General features: G+C 44.1%; 1 protein-coding gene across 4 annotated transcripts in view; it reads right to left on the bottom strand.

Annotated features, from left to right (window-relative positions):
* The window catches only part of RAD51B (RAD51 paralog B), a 713,517-nt gene that overhangs the window by 306,558 nt on the left and 382,380 nt on the right, over nt 1–24,579 (bottom strand). For all 4 annotated transcript variants that reach the window (XM_084631236.1, XM_084631237.1, XM_084631239.1 and 1 more), the window contains exon 8: nt 12,593–12,689. In XM_084631236.1, the coding sequence (XP_084487362.1) occupies nt 12,593–12,689 (97 nt within the window). The remainder of the gene's footprint in view (nt 1–12,592; nt 12,690–24,579) is intronic.

Here is a 24,579-nt window from a genome sequence, read left to right as displayed (position 1 = left end):
AAACATCCTGCAGTAAATCCAGAGCAAATCCAGCTGGAAAGCAGACATGTAAGTGGAACTAGAATATAGGCATGAGACTTTGAAGTCTGTTCCCTCTCCCTCACACACACATACCCATCAACCCTGGGCCACTCTTGCATGATCTCATTTTGGAGAGTGAGTCATATGCTGTACATATTTCTGCAGGTCAACAGCCATCCCTTCACAGGGATGTTTTCCCATGCATATACATCCCCCAAACTCTACTTTCCTAATGAAAAGAGATCAGTTGTTAGTGCTATATAACTCCACAGAACACAGGGCTGCATGCTAGTGAAACACAAAGTCTCAATTTTACTTCTATTTCCCTTACCCAATGTATATACAAAGCTAGTCACAGTGTGAGCCAAACTGAGTTTAGAAAATGTATCCGGACCTAGGGTTCCATCTTCATTTATTAAGTATGTTGAGGGATTAGCATGGCAATGCCCTGACATGGTTAAAGCATGGTATATAAAGGAGCGAACCATAATTTAACTCTGTTCAAAATCCATGCCATAACCCTGTAAACTCCCTCTCAGTGTGTAATTATAAGCTCCACTAACATAAACAAAAGGTTCGATCCCTTTGGATGCCCATTACTACCACCCACTGACATCAAGGAAGCCAGCGCACCTCTCCAGAAGTGGAGTCAATACACAGCATAGAGCAAGCAGGCTTTTGGAGAGGTGAGAGCACCTGTGATCATGTGCTGGTTTTGACAACAGTTATTGAAAATGGTTTTCAGAAAAGTCTGAAGACGGGAAGCATATTTGTGGATTTGACAGCAGCACATGGCATGGTCTGGCCATGGGGCTCTAGTCAAATTGTCAAGAGCACTCCCAGCATGAGTAGTCAATGTCATTGAACTTCTCCTCTGCAACAGGTGTTTCCAAATGCACATGGGAGACAGAGCTAGGGCATGGAAAAGACAAACCAACAGTCTATCGCAAGGGTCTGTGCTGGCACCCATGTTTTTCCAACATGTACACAAAATGACTTTCCACTTACCCAATTCTGCAAATTCACATACACAAATTACATTTGTTTAGACGTCCAAGCACGGTCATTTGCAGAACTTGAAGACTCCCTAAAAGGTCACTTGATTAAGATGGCCAAATACAGTAGTCAGTGGTATTTACAACCAAGTGTGACCAAAACAGTTTTGACTGTATTCCATCTTTACTGTGCCAGAGCAACCCAAGAACTGACTATCTTTCTCAGTGGACATTTCTTGAAACAGGATTCCCACCCTGTCTACCTTGGAGTAACCCTAGATAGATCTCTCACATATCTTCGTAAAACTGTGACTAAGGTGAGGTCACATAACCTTCTAAGCAAATGGGCCATCAGTTTGTGGGGAGCAAACGCTCAAACTCTTTAATTATTCAGTTTAGACCTCTGTTACTCTGCATCAGAATACTATGCTCCAGTCTGGCTCCATTCGTCCCATGTCAAATCGGTTGACACACAACTGTACTCAACCATGCGCATCATAATTGGGATGCTTCTACCCACACCAATACTCTGGATCCTAGAGTTAAGCAACATCACTCCTCCACACATCCATCATGATGACACTAAAGAATGGTTGAGAAGATCAGGGCAAACACACACCTCTTTGACCACCCAAGAGCATGCTTGTCATTGAGGCACCCATTGTGGACTTGCTTGCCCTGCTCAGATTTCTCTGCAACATCAACATGGTGTGAAGAATGGTCTGCAGCTGACATCAGCAACCAGTCTATTATAACTGGCCCCATCATGCATTTACCCAGTTCGATTTGCCTTGCCACTCATGAGTCCTTCTGAACTGATTTTGAATGGTTCAAAATATACAAAGTAAATATCCTTAATTCAAACTCTAAGTTCTCAAGCACCATTTTTCTTTGCCATCCATAAATTTCAATTATCATAAATGGAAATATTTAATCATCGGTTTGTGTGTGTACAGTGAAATTGATGTTTATGTTATCTACAGATAAAAATCTAATTCTTCCAAGCCTACCTATACTACTTAATAAAGGCACTAATATCCATTAACAAAATTGGGGACTATTCCCTCTCTGGTGCTCATATGCAACTCAATATTAGGTGGGGTCTTTCCTTCTCCATGTGCATATCTGAATTGTTTTGGGCTCTTTCCAACCCCACCTCTGTAAGGCTTTGTCTACACTACACAGCTTTCAGCGACATGGCCGTGTAAATGCTGTTCAGGCAGTGTAAATGCAGTTCGTGGGCACTTTTGCAGACAAAATACTTCCACGACCTAGGAGCGGGGTTCATGTTGTTGACAGGAGAGCACTCCTGCTGACAAGGAGCCATGCTTTGGCAAAACGTTTGTCTTTTGGGGCGGGGGTGGGGGGATGGGAGGGAAGGCTTTTTAAGCACTTGTCAATGACAAAACTTTTATTGTTCAACTGGCAGTGTAGACAAAGCCTAAGAGTTGGGTATGCAAATTCCATGAAATTAATAGGACATACTCTCTTCTCCCCGACAAATGCAGGTACATAAATTCCACTAATATTACAGGGGCCTTTTCAAGAAGGAATATAATCAAGACATCTTTGATGATTGCATAGCACTGCACAAGACTGAAATGTAATATCTCAATCATTAGGAAAGATACAGTACTGTCAATTATAATGAAAGAAAGACCTGGGTTTTGCTTATCATCCAAATACATACAAACCCCAGAAAGCTAATTCCGTGGATTTGTATTCTAAAAGATAGACTATTTGTTTATGAATTGTCCTTTTAAAAAAAAGTACTCTAGTTAAACTGGGTATCTGACAAATCCTCAGTATTTCACAAGATGTCAAGACAAAACATCTCTTCTGTCAGACAGAACTTGTGTAAACCAGCCTGTAAAGGTTTTAAGGAGCTTGCGGCCATAACACTAAAGAGAGTAATCTAATATATGTCAAAATGTTATGATTCTTTCTAATGTTTTTCAATATGAAGTGCTGGAGCACTTCACAGGAACAAGCACAGTTTCATGTGGCTTATAAAACTACAAAGAGGAACAGCACTGATTAAAAAGCATGTTTAATGGCTGTCTCATCAGCTCTAAGCCTCTGCAAGACAGAGGTGTTTGTGTTTTCACAGGGATTAACAATCTTTGTGACTGAGATAAGATTACCGGTAGGGCTAGCCTTAAAAATAGGAACTGTGAAGTTTGGGGGCCCTTGGTCATCTTATTAATTCCCTGCCTGATTTCCTCTCTCCATTCAGCAGCAGGCCTGAAGGGGAGTAAATTATAGTACTTGCCTGCGTAGCTACCCTCTCCGGTAGTGGGACTCAGGCTTTTTCCACAGGATTTTGAAGTGCTTTAAAACAAATCAGTCACAAAGTAGGAGAGATTATCCCCATTTTAAAAATAGGGAAACTAAGGCACAGAGTAGTGAAGTGACTCTCTGAAGGTCTCAATGAATCAAAGGTAAAGTAAGGAACAGAATCCAGGCCTCCCACCGAGTCCCTTGCCTTGTCCACTAGACTAAACTTAGACCAAAGAAGGAAGGAGAGGGGAGGGCTGTGTGGCACCTTCCAACCTTTCATCCCCACAAATTGGAAGGCCACCCTTGCTCCAAAGTCTAATACAATTTAAGATGACAATGATGAGCAAGATTGAAAGGACACGCTAAACCCACTGTTACACTTATGAATTAAAAAGTACTGTCCAGCAATCTGTACTTGTTTTAAAGAGAATGAAAGGGAACACCAGCCTTTCCAGACCTAGCAGAAACCTACAGACCAAGTCAAGTCAAAGAATATCTCTAACTTTTCCAAACAAACATTTCAAGACAGCAGCTAGTTAGCTGAGATTAAAGAAATCTAAGAGTTCCCTCCCTCCCTGCCTTCCTTTTCTTATACCGCAGTGCCTGCCAGAGAGGGCAGGGCTCTGCTCTTGGCCACAGCAACATGGTCATGACCTTTGCCCAAGTGAGATAGGGCATTTGTTTGATCGCTGTAAGTGGCAGCTTTTGGTACTGTGGCTCGAATATATATTAATATCATAGAGTCTTTTGGTTTAGAAGGGTCCTTGAGTGGGTTATGCCATCACATCCCCCAACACCAAAGTAGGAGTGGCTTAATTTTTCCTAAATCTGGGATGTTTATTCTTAATCCTGAGCATCCCCACTGATGGCAATACAGAGCCTTCCTTTGCACCTCACAGAGTAAATAATTAGTAACAAATAAATTATCCTACGTATGTTACTTCCTCTTCTGTTCAAAGAATATCTGTGGAAACAGACGGCATTTTTTCTAATTTATTCTTTGTGCAAAACTATTAAAGTACATTTTTTTAAAATGTTGCTTACGCTACACATTGCTATTCAAGCTTTGCGGCAACTATGAGATAATGTGGTGTGGGGTACCTAGATAGATGGAAAGTGATTAGTGAATTGATATTGTTTCTGTTCCGTGAATGGATGTGCATTTCCCTTAAAAAACAGATTTCTGGGACAAACGCTCAAGGAAAATTAATTTAAAACTTACTTTCCACTAGGATTCAAACACGCAAGCCTACAATTCACTTTTTCCATGAGTGCACATGCTGGCATAACCCGATCATGTAAATGATTGCAAAAGCAAAATGAAAGGGCACAACCATGGCCACAGTGAATTTGTTTAAGTATCTGAATGCATATTCACAGAAAGTGTTTTGCAATAGTTGTTAAGCTCTACTTCTAATATTTGTTTAACCTGACACAGCTTAAATCTATTTCTTCTGGGTCTTTCCATTACTAACAAGGATATTTTGAGTTTGTCCTCATTGTAACACATTGGTATACTGAGGGCTAGCTCCTCAGGTAATGCTTTTGAGCCTGGTGACAGCTGAGAGCCGGTTTGGCCCTCACTGCAACTCAGAGCAGCCATGAAGCTGCTCTAAGTTACATCTGGTTGCAACAGCCCAAAAGGGGATTATTCTATAAACCAAGATTCACTGAAGTGCAGCAACACTCTGAACATGCCCCAACACAACCTCTATGTTGGGAGCTGCAAGAGGGTTGGTGTAGGGCCAGCTATGCTGGCTATACACCATTGGAGGATTCCTCTATGCATGAGGAATCTTCAGCTGGCCAATTAAACTAACTACATTTGCATTGCGTCTGAGGAGTGGTACAAAGCAGATTTAACAGAGCCCAGGATCTTGCTCACTTTATTTCTGCCTGTATCACCTCCTCACCAAAAGCCAAATTCAGCCCTTCTGAAATGCCACTGATTTAAACCAGTTACACCACTATTAATTCAGCCCTAAAGATCTCTACTGTTGTAGGAAAATATTACCTTTTCTTATGCAACCTTTTAGGACCCAACCCTGCAACTGCTCCAGGGTAGAAATGAGGTGGGGATTGGGCCTGATCCAACACATGATAATGGCCCAACAAATTCCTTTCTAATGCACAGTCAAACACAGGAGCAAAGAATAAAAGCCACTGTAGCATTTTGTTTCTTCCTAATAGCATATTTAGAATAGTGAAAGGTTCATTTCTGGATGTTTTTCTAAAAGATTATCCATACGCCAAACAGTTTACAGAAACATGACTTTGACGTGGCTAACATAAGGTTTTAGATATATATAATCCAGCAGAATTAATTCCTTGTGGGACTAATATTGTATTATGGATCCCTTCACAACTAGGTTACAAGCTCAAATCCAGCTCAAGTTGGTGATGAATGAAAGGAATGATGATCTTATGATAAGAACATGGTCATGAGTTCCAGATTATATTCCTGACTTTATGTGATGGGGTATAGAAACCCCACACTGGACAACAAGGGGTTATGGAGCTGCTCTGGGCTCAACCAGTCCTGGTCTGCCACACCTGCAAGAGATGTACAGTCTGGAAGAGGAGTTAAAAGGGAGCAAAACAGCTCACTTGTGGGCAGACCAAGGAAGAGAAAAGAACCTCTGCCTTGTAGGTCCTGAGAAAAGCGCTAAGGGAAGGCAAGATCTTTCCCTCAACAACTGCCTGAAGGTCACTCCCTGAGGGAAGGGAAGACCTGTTTCTGTTATATCCAGAGAGGGAGGCATTCACCACCACAATTTACTAACCCAGTTTATTTGTGTTGATTCCCTGTGTTTTGTTTATGGACTACCCCTGAAGGGGAGAGACTTGAAACTGACCTGCACGGAGGGCCAAGGCATGGCAGAAGGCAGCCACCACCCCAGGAGGAAGACAGCTACCACACCACGCCCGGCTGCAAAGAGATGCCAAGCAGTGAGCCTCCCTTAACAGCCTCCTGGGACAGACTGCAAACTTTGGACAATAGCGGGCTGGTAGAAAGTGGCCATGGGAGGACAGTCTTAAGGTGCTCCTGAGCATCAGACCCTTGTGTCACCCTCACAGGGCCCTGGGCCGGATCTCAGTGGAGCGGGAAGGATCAGGCTCCCCTACCAAAAGCCCCCTCTGCATGTTGAAGGGCCTAAGCTCTGACCACTGTAAAATGGGAATGATAATTACCTGCATCACAGGGGTGTTGGTAGGCTAGTTCATGAATGTTTTTAAAGTCATTTGAGCTACTCAGCTGATAAGAGAAATAAAATTGCAAAGTATTATTATTATCTGCAGGTTGTTTGGTGGTAGTATCAAATGAGTTTGGAGGATGTCTCAGTCCAATTCCTAGTGAACCAGTGTCCACAGTGCAAAAACCATCATGACAGCTGAGCCCCTTGCTGGCAGATAGGAAAAGTACTGAATGGGTCTGAATTCCACCTTCACTCACAGAGGTGGTTAGTATAGGTGAGGGTTGAAGCATTTAGTGGGAGAATTTCTAGGAAAAACTTGCACCTCTGCTGCCTGTTTTTTCTTGTTCTGGGGATAAATAGAGATCTTCAAAATCCCACGACTATCACTCCAGCACCTTTCACCAGCATGAATTCACCTAATTAAAAAAAATTCACATACAAAGGTCAACAAATCCCACCTCATTCAGGGCGCTCCAGGGCAAAAGTTCGAAACAATGGCACCAGAAAATTTAGACACACAACTAACTCCCATTACTATCCACAATAGCTGCATGAACAACTTAGCGTAATCACTACAAAAAATTAAACCTATGCCATCTTCCAGAGTCCTGATTTTAGAATACCATCATCTTTGCTTGCATGAGCCACTAACACAATTTTTCATGTACAGGGAATCCAATACTATCTAACAATTCAGCATTTCAGCATTTTTTTCAGGACTTTTTGACATTAACCAAAGCCACAAATTACATTTAACAGAGAAAAACCAGTTATGAACCTGTTCTGTAACTGTTGTTCTTCAGACGCATTGCACATGCCCATTCCTCTCGGTGTCAGTGCGTTCCAACGGCTGTTGGAAACGTTTCCCCTCAACAGTACCCATTGGGCAGCACAAGTTTCCCCTGCTGCCACACACCATTGTGTGCATGTGACAGGTTTCAATCGGTCCACCGAGCCTCTAGGGGGCGATGGAGAGCTACTGTCCCACTGGCAGGCCTTAGTCACCCGTTTCAGTCACTGGGGAATTAGCGGAGAAGGTGTGCCAGCCCGAGTCTGCGGCGTGCCCCTGAGGCAGGGGAGTGCTGGCACGAGTCAGTGGTGTTCGAGATTCTGCTACCCAAGGCAGGTTGGCCGGAGTAGGGGAACGCAGGCCCACCAAACTCCACTGCGTTCCAGCCCAGGGCCCTGACAGTGGTGGGACGAGAGGGTCCCGCCACTGGGTCACCAGGGAACCGTCCACACCACGCTGACCAAATACACCCACCACACTGTGCAGTTCTGCCCTTGGGCTACTTCCTACCCGATCGCTCAAGAGGGCCTTTCCGGTCCCTCCAGCTCGTCCGGGTATTCAGTTGCTGGCAGCTCCAGCTCCTGCTCTGTGTCAGGCTCATGCTGGCCCGGGTTACAGCCTGGCCCCTCCAGGTCCTCCGGGTACTCGGCGGCTGGCAGTCCTGGTCGCCTCAGTCCTTCCTCCAGATCAGGTTTCGCCTGGCCCAGGGCCTCCCCTGGGTCGGCAGCAGGGTCTGGAGGGAACAGCCAGCAGCCTGTGTCTGTCTCCCTCCCTGGTGCTGCCCTCACTTGGCAAAGGGCCCCGCCCTTTGTACTTCCTGTTCCACCCCTCCCCTTCCGGGGATTGGAGTATGCTTGGTATGGCCCCGCCCACTCAGGCTGAGAGGGTGGCTCTTTACTCTCTGGTTCGGAAGGAAGCCACCCTGGCTGATATAAAGGGCAGAGCTGCCCCTAACCCTCTCAGCTCCTTCTTGTTGCAACTCCAATGAAGGGGTTAGGAGGATGGGTTGTGGAATGGATATATCCAACATATCTCAAAGAACAACTGTTACGGAACAGGCTTGTAACCATTTTTTCTTCTTCCCACTCTAGCATCATCTCTGGAGTCTTGAGCCACAGCATAGTGGGAGCAAACGTGTGGACCAGGTTGCCGCTCTACAAGTATCTGCAATTGGAACTTGTGCCAGAAAGGGCACTGAGGCAGATTGAGACCTCGTTGAATGAGTGATGACTCTGTTGGATGGAGCAACATTAGCCAAGTCATAGCTCATGCATATTCCAGATGTGATCCAGGAAGAAAGGCTCTAAGTGGAGACTGATTGACCACTTACTCTGTCTGCAACTGCTACAAACAGCTGTGAGGATTTACGAAAGTGTCTGATTCTGTCCAGGTAAAATGCTGTGACCGGTGTTATCTTGACTGGTGATCTGCTAGGGCACTCTAATTCTCGACTCTGGGAGCCACCGTTACCCAGCTCTGCTGTGAGAACCCCCACTCTTGGGCTGTTCATGCACAGCCTCTAGCATGTAAGCTGCTCCCAGATACGTGAGTGAGCACTTTTGGCCAGCCGCTGCTTGGATTGTACAACCAAATGACACTAGCCAATATCTCCGGTCCCAGACACAACCCTAGGAACCTCCGTCTTGCAGTATCCAGTTATGCCTGCTCGACGCTGCAAGCTTATATCAGTTCAGCAATTTAACAAAGAAATTGATATGTACCAGGCTTGTTATCCCAAGGGGAGTCTCTGGCATGCTTCAAACCAAATGCATTGCTTCAGGTAGAATAAACAAATGAATTTATTAACTACAAAAGATAGGTTTTTTGTGATTATAAGTCAAAGCACAAGTCAGATTTGGTCAAATGAAATAAAACTAAAATGCATTCTAAGCTGATCTTAACACTTTCAGTGCCCTTACAAACTTGAATGCATCTCACTACAGGCTGGCTGGTTGCCCTTCAGCCAGGCTCTCCCCTTTGATCAGCGCTTCAGTCGCTTGGTGGTGGTGTCTGTAGATGGAGGTGGAAGAGAGAGAGAGAGAGCATGGCAAACGTCTCTCTTTTTTATCATGTCTTTTCTTTCCTCTTGGCTTTGCCCCCCCTCTTCAGAGTCAAGTGAGCATTACCTCATCGTAGTTCCAAACTGACCACGGGAAGGGAGGTGACTCACTGGAGAGTCCAACAGATCCTTTGTTGCTGCCTAGGCCAGTGTCCTTTGTTCCTGTGAGGCTGGGATGGGTTTGTGATGAGGTGTGAACTGCCCCTGTGCTCCTGGAGAGTTTTTCCTGGGCCTCTGCTCGTGGAGAGTTTTTGCATGGGCTTGTTTTAAGCCATGAGGACACATTTTCAGCCTCATAACTATATACATGAAATTACAACCTATAACATTACTATAACAACAATGCTCAGTACATCATGAGCCTTCCAAAGACACCCAACATGACAAACTTTGCATTGGATACCACACAATCATATTATAAGGATGAACATGGGGGTGCAGGGTGTTTCCCCGAGGTACAGAGTGTCACAAATGCCGATGCTCTTCTGACATCAAACATACGCAAATGCTCTTCCTCCCTGGTCGTGTGTGCTTTGGGTAAAATTCAGGCGAATAAATTGGCTGATTGATATGGAAAAAGGAAACCACCTTTGGGATGAACTTTGAATGAGGATGCAGGTAAACCTTGTCCTTAAAAAAAGACTGTACATGGAGACACTGACATTAATGCCCACAGCTCCCCTACTCTTCAGACCAAGGTAATGGCCACCAAAAATACCACCTTCATTGATAGATGCAACAGCAAGCAGGTAGCCAACGGTTCAAACGGGGGATCCATAAGTCTTGACAATAGTAAGTTTAGATCCCACAGAGCAATGGGGTCTTGCATTTGAGGGTATAATTTGATTAAGCTCTTTAAAAATCGCATGGACATATCATTGGAAAAAACAGAGCAATTGTCAACTTTAGAATGGAATGCTGAAATAGCAGCCAGATGTATTTTGATGGAACTAACCACCAAATCTTTGTATTTCAGGAATAATAAGTAGTCCAGAAATGTTGAACTGAAGAACTGGTTGGTGATAGCCTTACTGCCAAGACCAGGTGGAAAAATGCCTCAATTTAGCAAGGTAAGTTCTTGTAGAAGACTTTCTACTATTTAGTAGGATCTTTTGAACATCTTTTGAGCAAGCCTGCTCTTGCGTGTCTAGCCATGGAGCATTCATGCAGTTAACTGAAGGGATTGTAGGCTTGGGTGGGTAGGCAACCGTGATCCCGGGAGATTAGCTCTGAGTCTAGTGGAAATGAAATTGGGGTTTCACTGACAGCACCAGGAAAGTGGAGAACCAGTGCTGATAGGCCCACACTGGGCTACAAGTATGAACTCTAGCCTGGTTCTGTTTTCTCTTTAGCAATACCCCTTTGGATGTGTCATACAGGATGGAGAAATCTCCTGTGATCAGTGTGAGAACTGGTGTAAGAGAGTAGCTGATAAGACCCACCAGAAAGGTGCAACAAAGAAGAAGAGTGAAAACCACCTTACTTACTATATCCTGCCAAGTTGCAAATTTGACATCAGGTCAGCAATACTCTTTGAGGAACCCACTAGAGGAAAAACCTTGCTTACCACAGTAGAGTGGGGCCTCTGACACAACTGAACTCTAAATAGGGAACTTCTCTACAGTTGTCTGCAGCATGTAGCATGGGCCCAACTATTCTTGGAATAGCTAGTGTGACAAAGTTCCTCCTCTGCCTTAGTGGGTCCTGCACTTATTGGCGGATTTGCTTGCCTCAGAGATTCATGGCAGCCCTCAGTTTGGCCACTCTTACTAGCAGCTCAAACCTGCCGTCCACTCAGCTAACCTCATCACTGGCCAGCATGGGGGAAAACAGAGAACAATCCCCGCAGTCTCTGTGTCCCACCTAGTGGGTCGGGGACAGGGCAGATCCCTTTCCAATTTAGACCTTCCCTTCTGGTGTTTCTCACAGACCAGGTCAACTCCTCCTGTGTCCGATCAAATGTTGGGGAGGATGTGGGGGGAGCCCAGGCCCACACCCTACACCGGGTTTCAGCCCAGGGCCCTGTGGATAGCAGCTGTCCACAATGTTCCCTGTATCAGCTGCATGACAGCTACAACTCCCTGGGCTACTTCCCCATTGCCTTCCTCCCAGTACCTTCTTTATCCTCACTGCAGGAACTTCCTCCTGAAGCCTGATCATGCTTGAACTCTTCACTCCTCCAGCAGCACGCCTTCTCACTCCCTGCTCCTGGCACACCCCCCCTACTAACTGATGGGAGGTCCTTTTTAAACCAGGTATCCTGATTAGCCTGCCTGCCATAATTGAATCTAGAAAGTTCTTAATTGGCTCCAGGTGTCTTGATTAGCTTGCCTGTCTTAATTGGTTCTGGCAGGCTCTTGATTGCTCTAGGGCAGCCCCTGCTCTGGTCACTCAGGGAACAGAAAACTGTTCATCCAGTGGCCAATATATTTGCCTTCTACCAGACTCTGTATCCCACTGATCCACTGGGTCTGTCACACTAGACACTGCAGTTACCATACAAGGTGGTGATCGGCTTTGAATTCTTACTCGGAGTTACCTTTTCTGCTCACTGATAGATACACTGAGAAGTTAACTCTCTTATTATTGCATGAAAATGTGTAATTATTGCTTCAATTTCTATGGAAAATACAATACCCTGAAATTAGCACAGAAAGAAAATGCAGTATTATGAGAAAGGTGTTACAAGGCACGGTACATTTGTGTAGCATGAATGTAATATTGAGATCTGCAGTTTGAGCCACTGTACTTGAAGTATGATTGGTGTATAGTCCAGTGGACACAAATGAAAGGTTATCCTCTTTGATTTGTGGCAAGGTGTTTCTCTTTTGAATTGCTGATAATTACAATCAATGAACAGGCGCATAGGATTTACCATATCAGATCAAGCCAGTGTCTAGTCAGTATCTTGCCTCTCACAATGGCATCAGAGGAAGGGGGAAAACCCCCTAGTGCACATGGCTAATTATGCGTCAGAGATACTACGGAGGAAAATACTATAGAACTGGACATTGAAAATTTCTTTGTGGCCCCTAGGAAAGGTAGTCTTTTGATTAACATGGGTGATCTTCCCCCTTAAATGATGAAAGTTACGAAGAAGTTTTAAAATGTTTTTGAACTCCAGCTATATTTTATGCTAAGCTTGATAACCCCAATCCCATGTGCCCCCGAATATCAACAGGAGACTGCAAGTGATAGTGAGGATTTGTGACAGTATCAAGTTTCAGCTGTGATAAAATGGAGCTCCTACCTTCAGACGGGGACATGTCATCAGCTGGAGACACCAGGTCTGCCTGGATATCAAGGCCATTACTCAGCCGTGTGGTAATCTGATTTGTCAAGATAACCTGCAAACAGGAGGAAAAATTAATTATTATAGCTACTGGAGGGCAGGTAGCAGCCCAGACGAGAACTAGAACATACAAAGACAGACAGACAACTCCACACTCTGACCTTCATCAAGTTCATTTCTCCTGGAAAATTTGGAGCTACTTGCAATAACTCGTCAAAGGGATATTGTAAAAAGTACAGCAAACTGAGGAGACTTTCGAAGTTAGTCAAAGACAAAATATTACCTACCCTGTATATCCATACTGCCTTTTTTCAAGAGAGACTGTAATGGGATCCTGCCCCCAGAGAGCGCCCCCTGTGCATAGAAGTGGTGTTGCAGGGATCTTTCCGCTCTAGCACCCCATATTGCATGTCACTCTGTGATCCAGCCAGGTCTCCTTTCAAGTTCAGTCCCCTTTTGGGGTAACAAAAGCCCAACTGAAAATCCAAACAAATGATCCTTCTCCCCATCTTGGGCTATGCTGAAGCTCCCTGCTCTTCACCCTTACTCCTGAGCCCTGCAGAGTTCTTCTTTGCTCCTGCAGCTGAGCATTGCCACCTAAGACTCTCCTCCTGGAGGCTCTTTTCCTCCTAGTAGGTATCCCTCTGCCACCCTATATATTTGCATGTGGCCTTCTGCACTCCCTAGTTCTGACGGAGACCAGGAGCAGAAATGCTGAAGTACAGCACCATGAGAAAAGCTGTTGTCATCATATTTCCACATTGACCAGAGGTAGGCAGAACTCCAGATCTCACAAGGTAACCTGTTTTCACAAGGTTTCCTGCCATGTTTTACTGATTCAAGAGGTTTTAGTAATAATAATACAACTTAGCACTTATCTAGTACTATACAAATATTAATTCCTCTTGCTGAGGGGATGAACCATTAGCAGTATAAATTCAAAGCTCAGTTATTTTTTCTAATGAGAGATAGAAACAAACTAGTACAAATGCATAATGCCAACTATACAGTGAGACTGACTGGGTAAGTGTGGATCTATTGCAGTGTAATCATTTGGTGGCAATGTAAGTGATTACCATTTCCCCAGAATTACCAATGATAATTGATCCCCACTCTTGGAGACTGAGCAAAGCTATAGGCATGGGTCTAAGGGGTCAAATCTGCTAATGGTTGCACGTGTAAGTAACCCGACTCCATGCATACTCCCACTGAAGTTATTGGACCAGAGCTTCAGCTCTACCTGACACAGTGAAGGAGGGCACAAAGATGGCCTAAGTTGCACCCAAGTGCAATGGACCCCATGAGCCTCTTCTGGTAGCTGGGCATCACCATAGGGCAATGACACCACCACAACAACATGCTCCCTGTGCTGGGTACTAAAAGGTGGATTGGCAAAGAGCTGGCTCCTTACACTAGGGGAATTCCCAGATAGCCAGTTATGTCAGCATGCTGACTGCTTTGTATCACCAGAATGGCATCCAGCAAAATGGCATAGAGGGAACTGTGGATCTTCTCCAATGGGAATAATCATGAAAGTAATGCCTGTGTGTTTGCAGGACTGGGTGTTAAAGCTGTGACAAAGTGGGGTTTTCCCCTTGTTATATTGTATGTAAGCATATGTGAGTCTTACTGTTTTGCATGAATACTATGTGTGCCTCAGTTTCCTTGTGTATTGCACCAATGCCTAGGTGATGGGGATAAGGGTGTGTGACTTTTGCTGAGACCCTCAGGGACTGGTGAGGCTGCTCCAGCTCCCTGCTTGTAAACTATGGACAGTGCCTTTCGTAACCTGAGAACCAGGAGCGGGATGCAAGCAGTGACACTTTGCCCAGGAAGTGAGACAAAGACCAGAGAAGGAGCAACGGGCATGTCAGAGGCCAGCCAGAAGCGTTGAGTTCAGTCTGCTGAGGGGACTCAAGGATGGGGGTAGTCCAGGGTGTCTGGCCCGGAGTTCCCCCAAGATGGACTTGGCTGAAAGTCACTGATTTCTGTGCTAACAAGTTCTGTTCTACACTGTGTTCCTGTCAATTAAGAAACCTTTCATTTTACTGGCTGAGAGTCCCGGCTGACTGCAGAGTTGAGGTGCAGGGTCCTTTGGCTTCCCCAGGAGCCCCGCCCAGGTGGACTCGCTGGAGGAAGCGCACGGTGTGAAAAGGGATGCTGAATGCTCTGAGGTCAGACCCAGGAAGGCTGAAACTATGTAAGCTTCTTGCCCTGATGACAGTGTGAAGCATGCTACACCAGAGTCCTGACTGGCTTCATACATAGCAGGTCCAGCACGTTTGCCTGGTGCCTCTGTGACAGGCTCATCGTGAAAGTTTATTACAAAAGAGAAACCCCAGAATTCAGGTTTTCAAGTAACAATCTGGTACACACCATTAATATCACTATCATCACAAGAACCTCAGCACAGAGCATGTACCTCAGATACCAATAGAAAATAAGCTATTCAAGGGGGTGGAAGAGTCAGGCGCTTGGAAACCAGTTTTATGATTATAATAGGACAAACCTCGATTCAAATGATAAGGTAGAGCCCAAGGCACAAGCCTGATAGAAGCTTATAGAAAACTCCAAGTAAACAGAGGCAGATGTAAAAGGAGGGGTAGAATAGAATTCACATCATTATACAGTTTGAAAGAGAAACTTCAATGATTAGTTGTAATACCTAAAATTAAATAAATATTTGCTATATGTATATATGCATTCTGGTATGGTACGATGTTTTTATTGGCACAAGTTTGCACTGACCACATTACTCATAAGAGTCAAAGGCACCCATGAGTGATACAGTCAACCCAACCCTGGGCCAAGATAAACAAAATATGATGGCAGAGTATAAAGTTTATGTCATACATCTGAGAGAAAAGCTACTGTATTTAAGATTTTTTTAAAAAACCCTAGAGGTACCATATTTCATATTCCTCCCCTTCCAGTGGACTCTACAGGCTTCAAACTGAGAGAAAACTAGAAATTGCATAACTGGACTCTGTACCTTTCAGGTTGGTCAGCTCTCCCCATGTCAGGGAACCTTGTGGCACTGGTCTGGATGGAGGATTGTAATCCTCTTCACCCTTCACTTTATAAACCAGCCATACCTCTGATTCTTATCTTCCATGGGACTAAAGCTCAGTTTATCTCTGAATAGATCATCACGGATCATTCCCTACTTAAACGTCTGTAAAGTGACTGTAAAAATGGCACACTTTTACTCAGCTACTCTGGCCCTGATTCAGGATGGCAACTAAGCATGTGCTCAAGTTCCATTGGCTTCAGTGGTAGTTGAGCAAGTGCTTAAGTAGTGCCCTGAGTAAGGATGCTTTTTGAAACTGGAGCCCCATGAGTATTCAGAAAGCTTATTTCTGTGAAAAAAATAAAGTGACGCTATTCTTTACTCCTCTTGGCCTAACAGAGCTGGAAGCGACATTCAAGCATAAATTAACACAATTGGTAATTAAGTACCAAATGTAGCGCCAAATTCTGCTTCAGTTACACTTGTGCAACCCCATTGCCTGCAACGTCTACCCCCAGTTATAGCTGCGTATCTCCAATGTCATCAACCGGTAATACATTTCCAGGTCCCCAGCCTCCCCAGTTTGAGCCTGATTTTCAAGATTGTTGAGTACCCTCAGCTCTTCTTGGCTTAAATTGGAATTTTGGGTACTCAGCAAAGGGTGGCAACCAGGCCCAAAGAGTCTCATGCTGGGCAGCAAAAAAAATGAAGACATTTCTGAAAATGTAGGGCTTCAAATATGGACTCATGAGTTTATTAGAGTTTTTTGCATTTCTAAAATAAGATTTTGGTACAGCAGAACATCCCATTTGTAAACAGCAGCAGCACATGAGGCCCCACATCTCCCGGGGTCCCTCAGCATACAGACACATTCAATTCACCAACCAGAATGCCACCCCCACTTTACTCTGGTGTCAGCAGGCCACAAGTATTATATTCCTTCAATGTCTTCATCACCAGCTTTAGAAGTGCACTTCATCTTCACCTCCTGATACATATAAATGGCTGACCAGCAGGTGCTGAGCCTCACAAACAGGTGCGTGAGGGAGTCACCACAGCCTGAGAGGAAGGAGAGATTCAGATAGACAAAGGAAGGGTGGTGAGACATGGCCATGCGATTTCCCGGTAGGGTGCCACACTTACAGATAGGGAGGGACACACATAGTACTTCAGACAGGACCCACAAAACCTAGTGCTGGCCTGACTTTAAGGTCCAATATCTCACAAATCACCAGGGATAAACATAAGGGCTGTATATACAGAGAAAGCTGGAAAGGTTAGGATATCCATCTTTCATCTCTTATATCTCTTGCCTGAAAGATGTCATCTCTAACTATGCAGTGCTTCCTAATAACATGCTGGAGCACTGATCCAGAACTGATTTAGTGGGGGGAAGTGCCTTCAATCGAGTCACCATGCAACTTTCTGCAATCTTCCTTGGCGATCTCCCATCCAAGTATTGACCATATTTTACTCTGTTTAGTTCATGAGACTTGCCAGGATCCCAGCCCAAGTGAGTAAAGAAAGAGTCAGTTCCTTCTGTTGTGGGCTCTCCTAACACATAATAGACTTCAGACCATGCAGCCCTGGCTTCAACTTAAGAGGCACAACTCAAATTACTAGTCCATTATCTTCCAACAGAGCTTTCAACGGTGAGAATTCTGTTACGCAACATTTTAACGCATGACCAATCCTATTGTCTGGTATCAATTAACCCAACAAAGCTCTGTCTCATTCTTATTAGAGTAATCATTACAGAGCAAGGGAACAGGAAACACCACCTTCCCTCCTCCAGCCCCAGCTAACCCCAAACATCTGCAATAGGCAGTGGGCTGTGTTACAGTTTTCTGTTCCCTGTTCATGGTAAAATCAATATGAGGGGCTTCCCCAGCCAATGACTGTACATGAATAGAAAACACCCTCTGCAACTAAACTAAAAAGGTCAGTTGTATAGGTCAATGCTGCTAGAAACTTGTCTCACTTTCCTGCTGAGTTCAGTGAACCACTGCCCCTTAACCTTTGAGCATGGCCAATTTTGACCAGCACGGCTAACAGTTTAACAGTCCAGAGGCTGCAAAACATGATTAGATTGCAAATACTATTTAAAAGTTTATTTAGATCTATTCAAATGTCAGAGCCATTTATTGGAAAAGTTTGAACTTCTTAATATCTTAAAATACTTTGCAATTAGTTTCTCCCATAAGAAAGCTAAGTATTAGTAGCAGCATATTAACGTTAGAGTCTAAGCTCCTTGGGAAATGATCCACATCTTCCTTCCTGCTCTTATCTGTAAAGCACTATGAACAACTAAGGTGTTACAGAAATAACAATCCTCTATTACAGATAGGGAAACTGAGGGACAGAAAGGGCAAAATTTTCAATCTTGGGTGCCTAAAGTAAGGCATTTAAGAAATATTAAGGCTTCTAAATCATTTGCCTGCTTTTCAGAGGTGCTGCCACTGTAAACAGGAACATAGGGGATTAAGCCCCCCAAAATGTAGCCATAGCCTGGATGGATCTTACCTACCTGTAAGAGATACCTGAAGTGCACATCTCTTTTTTATGCTTTGGCAACACTTGTACAGCTCATCATGCCAACAGAATCTTCCCCAAATTAACTGACTTCAGCAGTGGCTGATGGTCTGGGAGCACGTCAGAAAAATCGGAAGACTTTTTTAGGTGCCTAAGCTCAGGCACCCAAGTTTGAAATTGCTTGCCTCAGTGAACAGCCTTTGTAAGTGTAAAGCCCCTGCAGAGCCTCGGAGTGAGTTGGCCTAGGAACTGAAATATGACTGCTTTTACATGGAAGAATAAGCAAGCAATTTTTTGTTTGGTTATTTATACAGTATAATTCCTCAAGTACTCCTCCTGCCCTCCCAAGGACCACACTGAAACTACTAAATCTGACTTTGTCATCCTTGTAAATGCAGTTAAGTAAATAAGTCATTCTCTGTAAACTTGTGGTCTCAGCCTCCTAGTTGGTTTATTGCAAAATTAAAGGGAGTTCAGCACAGAGCCATCAATCAGTAACCAGAAGAGGTATAAAGCCTTTTGGAATGTACTGAGAGGGGCAGAAAAACCGTCTCATGAAATGGCTGTTTGTTAAGAGAACAGAGTAAAATTTGCCATTTGACATGCAGCATCATTTAGGAAAACTCTTATTAAAGGCTTCCTGTCGAGCTGGAAGAGCAAGCACAAAAACACAAACAAAAATCCAAAACGACTCTGTCCTTCATTAACGCATGTTCTTTGTGTTTTTTTACTGCACTCTGGCAGTGCAGTCAGAGATAAAGCGGTATAAGTGACAGTCAGTCTGCAAAGGTAGGATGCTGACTTAGCATGCTGGAGAAGGGGGACACAAGCTTTTTTAATCCCCAACATTTCAATGTTGTCCCTATCGAGCAGATCCGAGTTTAACATTCTCCATTCCTGTCACTAAAGAGGCACCTCTCCCTTGCCCTAGAGCAGACAGCTTTTAATATGCCGCATTCAAGTATAGTCAGTACTGTTTATAATGGACTTAAACAATGATGACCATTGTCTAGGTTCTGGTGGAGAATGTGCACAAAGCAGGAAAGGAAACAGCATAGTGCCAGATGGGAGCAGCACTGGGGTTACAAATGGAAAGATGGAGTGGTGACAACACTGAGGTGGGGCACAGTTCAAAGACTGATGAGAACTTCAGCCCTCCTGTGGGAACCTGTTACAGCTTTTTTTCACTGTGATGATGACTAGCCTCAGCCTCTGTACAAGGGGAGCCGTTGTATCCCAGCTAGCACAGGCATTGGAGAAAGGGGACACTTACTGACGACACAGAACTCAGACTAGACACTGGATTAGCATTTCCTTCAGCTCCAGTCTCTCTTCAGGTAGAGTCAGGATTAGTAGCCATAGAGACTGTTGAAAAGTTGCCCATGACCTCAGAGAGACTTACTGTAAATCACCATATTAGCAGCCTTTCCAAAAAAACAAAAAAAAATCAGTACCTTCTGTGGAATGAAGGTGTAAGGGACATAGAAAGAGAGAAGTTGGAGTTGAAGTATCAGAACAACCAAGCAATACCAGAGTTTTCCTGAAAGAACTCAAGGGCTCAGAGTTGTGATGATGGCAAGTCATGCTGCCACAGGGGAACCCAGGTTTATGTGACCAACAGCCCCTCCCATTAGAAAGACTATGTGGGTGAGGTAATATATTTTATTGGACCAACTTCTGTTGGTGAAAGAAAGAAGTTTTTGAGCTTACACCGAGTTCGTCTTCTTCAGCCTCTACCCTTACGGTAGAGTTTAGATATCTCAGAGGAAGTGTGTTTGGGGCAGAACTGTTCTAGGGAATCAGGCCAAATGCATGTGCACTTACAGAAATAGGATTTTATGTCCTTCATATTCTCAGGAAATTTAAAATCTCTCTTGGCTCATATGAATCAAATACACATGAAAAAGCAGATTATTACCCTGTCCAAACCCAAAGCAACAAAAAGACTTTGTTTCACCACAACAGCTCAGTTCTCTTCTCCCAGGTGTCCATCTGGTCTCATATCTAATCTCTGGCCAGCCCCACTAGCTTTTCGAGAGGGATTACCATAAACTGGTTACCATACCCAAACAGTATCACCACCAATCTTGAAATTCAAAGGACAATCCCACTTTTTATGACTTGGTACTGAATTTTCATGAGATAACTTTGTATCTCTGGATCTTGACACTATACTACTGTGATGGCATAGTGCCCTGGTGCAATTATAGGAGCAACCATCTAGACATTACACAAAAAATAAAAAAATAAGAACAACCAGCCCAGGCAGATCATCAGCCAGAACTAGAGAACTAGACTGAAGGGCAAGCCCTTGAAGTCAATGGGTCTAATCACATATTCAAAATTAAGCATGTGCGTTAGTGCTTTGCTTAATCAAGGCCCAGGTTAGAAAGGGCTTTATACAGCAATGCTTTTAAGTGCTGTATTGACAGTCAATGTAGATCACAGAGGGAAGTGACAGGGGTCCTTTGCTCCTGTCCTAAGGAGCAGACAAGCTGCCATGTTCTGCAACTGTTGCAGTTGCCAGATGAGTTTAAAGGAAAGTCTGATAAACAATGCATTACAGCAGTTTTACCTAGATGTGACAAAGGCACGAGGCACACATCTGAGGTAAGTGGGTGGATATTTTAGACGTGACAAACAATTGAAAACATTGAAAAAGCTGGGGCCTCCATGCTGAAAGCTGACAAGAGAGTAACCCTCAAATTTCAAAGCTGTCTCCCTAGAAATGGGTATAATTCCCTGAATTGCAGGCACCCACAAACCAACAAAAACCAACTCAATTGCTTCCTCTCCCCGTGAGCACCACCCGTCTTGTCTGAGCTGAGTTTTATCTGTGTGTGTTTTCAGCTGTGTCTCATCAAGATAAAAAATGTTGATTAGACAGTCCAATAGTTGAGAAACAATGCATAATGAGTAACTTCTAAAGGAATTGTACTGACACAGTGGAAATCTAGCATTCAGGGCACTTTGCCCAAGGCTGCTGGGGGAAACTGATCTTATTAGACTTCTATGATGGAAGTTGAACTCCTACTTTGCTACCACCTCTCATCCACTCAAGTTCCTCTGCTCTTCTCCTTCAGCAGGGTAATTCATAATGGCACAGGCTACTTAGAGCCACTGGACTTCATTGGGTATAAATAGGATAGGGAAGAAAACAAGGAACTTTTCAGAAACAAAACACCCAAATGGCCACTGTATATTAGCTCCAATTTATTCTGTTTTATACAGGAAAAGTACAGAGTTATGCAATTCCATTCCAAAAGACGGCTGGAGAGGCAGAGACTGGCTGCAAGTCTGTGCCAAGTGCTTAAAAATAATCACAAAAAATTAATAAAAGTTCCACAGGAAGAAAAAAACAAAACAAAACACAAAAATGTGTGGTTGTCAGGCAGCTACATGTCTTCAAGCTGAAACAACTACCACCCAGAGATAGCCCAAGGTCTTTTGCCTTTCCTCTTCTCTGAGCAAGGAACGCAGCCAACACAAATGTAACCTTCCAAATCTAGGCTCTGGCACCCCTTCATTGTGCTTCTCAAAAAGATCTATGTGCCTGGACAGGTGTCACATCCAACACGCCATGCTTCTGCAGCCTGTACAGACCTGTTTGCAGAGACATACGCAAGACATTCCCCCAAGGGCCAGGGTGGCTCAGGTTGCCAACCTGCTTTTACACCCTGCCAGTCTCCCAGAGCTCTGGGTTAGTTTGAACAGGCCTTCCCTCCCCTCTAGAAATCTCTGCAGAAGGACACAGCTTTCTGAATGGAGCTCTTTCCTTTGCATTTTTGGGACTACAATAAGGCAACTGATATTGGCCAGGCTGGAGTAGCTCTACGCAGTCTACTTGTTGGTGGCCACTTTCACACTTTTTCCTAAAATACTTAATTAGCTTCTATCATGAGCATCTGGCTTATTGCAAAACTGATACACAATGTACTGGCATTCTTATTTGACTCTGAGAAGTGCGTGGGAAAGACACTTCCTATCACAATACACACACACACAGGATCAGAGAGGTAGAGCACAAATGGTATGGCCCAGAATTAGAATGGCTTGATTCACCTCTGTACCTCCCAGATTCTGGGCTACTCTGGGGATCAATAAGGTCTCTGGTATAAGTCAGAGCAGCCTTTGGGGTACTCTGATTTACAGCAGCTTTACTCAACTGCCTATCGACAACTTCTCCTTATGCCTCATTGTCCCTCAGCATTCTCCTACGCCAGGGAATGCCAGGGGGACAGTGTACAGTTATATACACTGGACTTAGCTGCCCCTGTGCTGTGGGCATCCTCCTCATAGACAACCCACACCCATTTACAGTCAGTGTTTGCTACTGGAGCAGTGTAAAGAAGGTGTTCAACTCTGGCCCAGGGACTAGTTTTGAGATGCGTAACCTTGTACGGTACATGTGAGCACACTCATCAGGTCAGCTTTGGGGTAGGAAACTTGGCAGAGGAGTGGGCAGGGCTAGCACAGTCTCATCTTCTGGCAGGATGTCACACGGTGCATGTGCAGTTTCCAAAATTCACAAACCGCATACAAGCTGTTGTACAATATGAGGGAAGTGATAGATGAACAGCTGACTAGCAACTCTCCCTGCTTGGATCCAGACTTAGACAATTAAATGAATCTCATGACAAAGTATGCACCACCCCGTACTCCCAATAAAGCTTCTACTACCATTCAACCCCTCTTTTTGTGTCCTGAGTCTGCTGGGTTGGGGTTCTCCAAGTTTTTGTGATAGGCAGCAGAACTCAGATAACTGTAGGGATGTTTGTTCTCCCCTACCCAGTACTGCTCTCTGCTCCTCCAAGCTGAAGTGGGCACCAACTGTAATATCAATAAATACTTCATTGTTCTGCAAAAGTTCACATTGTTTTACTATTAACGTGTCCTCATAGCCTCCCTGAAGTACAGTAGTTAAGTTCTATTTAGTCTACAAATGATGTTACGGCTTCCAGGGTGCTTTTCATAATAGGGGCTTTCCATAATGTCCTTGATGGAGGTTTCTCCTCCCTCTCCCACTATACTACTGTACCTGCTGCCCTGCATTGAAAACTGAACGCATTTCAGGGGTGAGAGAATGGAGTTCTGTATGTATATAAAGTGGTTACCCATAAAAACTTGCCAGTTGCCCTAAACAGCTAAGTAACATGACTTCAACATTTGTAGTATTCCCTACATTAAATATAGGGAAGAACAGGGAATTCTGCAAACCCCCTCTCTATTTATTTAAGGTAAGATTACCACATCTCTCTAGCCTTTTGAGAATCCATTGGGGTGAAAGGCACTGTATAAAAGTATGATTATCCCATCAAAACACCAATGATTTCCACAAAACGCAAAGAAAGTTATTAACAAAATAAGAGCTGTACAAGTGAATACAGCATCAGTCAGTATAATCAGGCCCATCTGGAGAAACAGTGTCTCTCTCTGGTAACCCCAAAGTGTTGCAAACACTTCAGCCACCATCAGCTGGAAAGGATGGAGGGTTTACCTCATTCAGTAATAGTTAGTTGTTGAATAAACATATTCTATCCAAAACCACTGTCAGTTTTGCCTCTCTCTATTCTCATGCTCAGAAATACACATGGAAGGAAATGAGAAGGAATAACAGTCAATCATTTGTATTGTGTATATGCCATATGTGTGTACCACCCTAGTAACTGGCCTAGTGAATGGGGGAAAGCAATAGACATGATAAGTCTTTTGACATACTTTCACATACCATTCTCATGAGCACCTAGTGGGGCCCTGCAGGAGTCAGTCTTGGGTCAGACCCTAGCCAATATTTTTATTAATGATTTGGATAATGCAGTGGAGAGTATGCTTATAAAATTTCTGGATGATGCCAAGCTAGTGGGAAGCGGGGCTGCAAGCACTCTGGACGACAGGATTAGAATGCAAAACAACCTTGACAACTTGGATAACTGGTTTGAAATCAACAAGCTGAAATTCAATAAAGGCAACTATAAAGCACTACATTTAGGAAGGAAAAATAAAATGCACAACTACAAAATGGGGAATACTGGCAATATTGTTGAAAAGGATCTGGGGGTTATAGTGGATCACAAATTGAATCAGACTCAATAATCTGTTGCAGTTGCAAAAAAGGAAAATATCATTCTCAGATGTATTAACAGGATGTCTTAGATAAGACATGAGAGATAATTGTCCTGCTCTGTTCGTCACTGGTGAGGCCTCAGCTCTTGTACAGTGTTCATTTCTGGATGCCACACTTGAGGAAAGATGTGGATACATTGGAGAGAGTCCAGAGGAGAGCAACAAAAATGAATCATAGAATAACAGAGTTGGAAGGGAACTCTGGAGGCCATCTAGTCCAACCCCCTGCCCAGAGCAGGACCAATCCCAGCTAAATCATCCCAGCCAGGGCTTTGTCAAG

This window comes from Lepidochelys olivacea (genome assembly GCF_965140295.1).
Source record: "Lepidochelys olivacea isolate rLepOli2 genome assembly, chromosome: 6".
In the NCBI taxonomy this organism is placed as follows: domain Eukaryota; kingdom Metazoa; phylum Chordata; order Testudines; family Cheloniidae; genus Lepidochelys; species Lepidochelys olivacea.
This window is presented reverse-complemented; position numbering and strand designations above follow the sequence as displayed.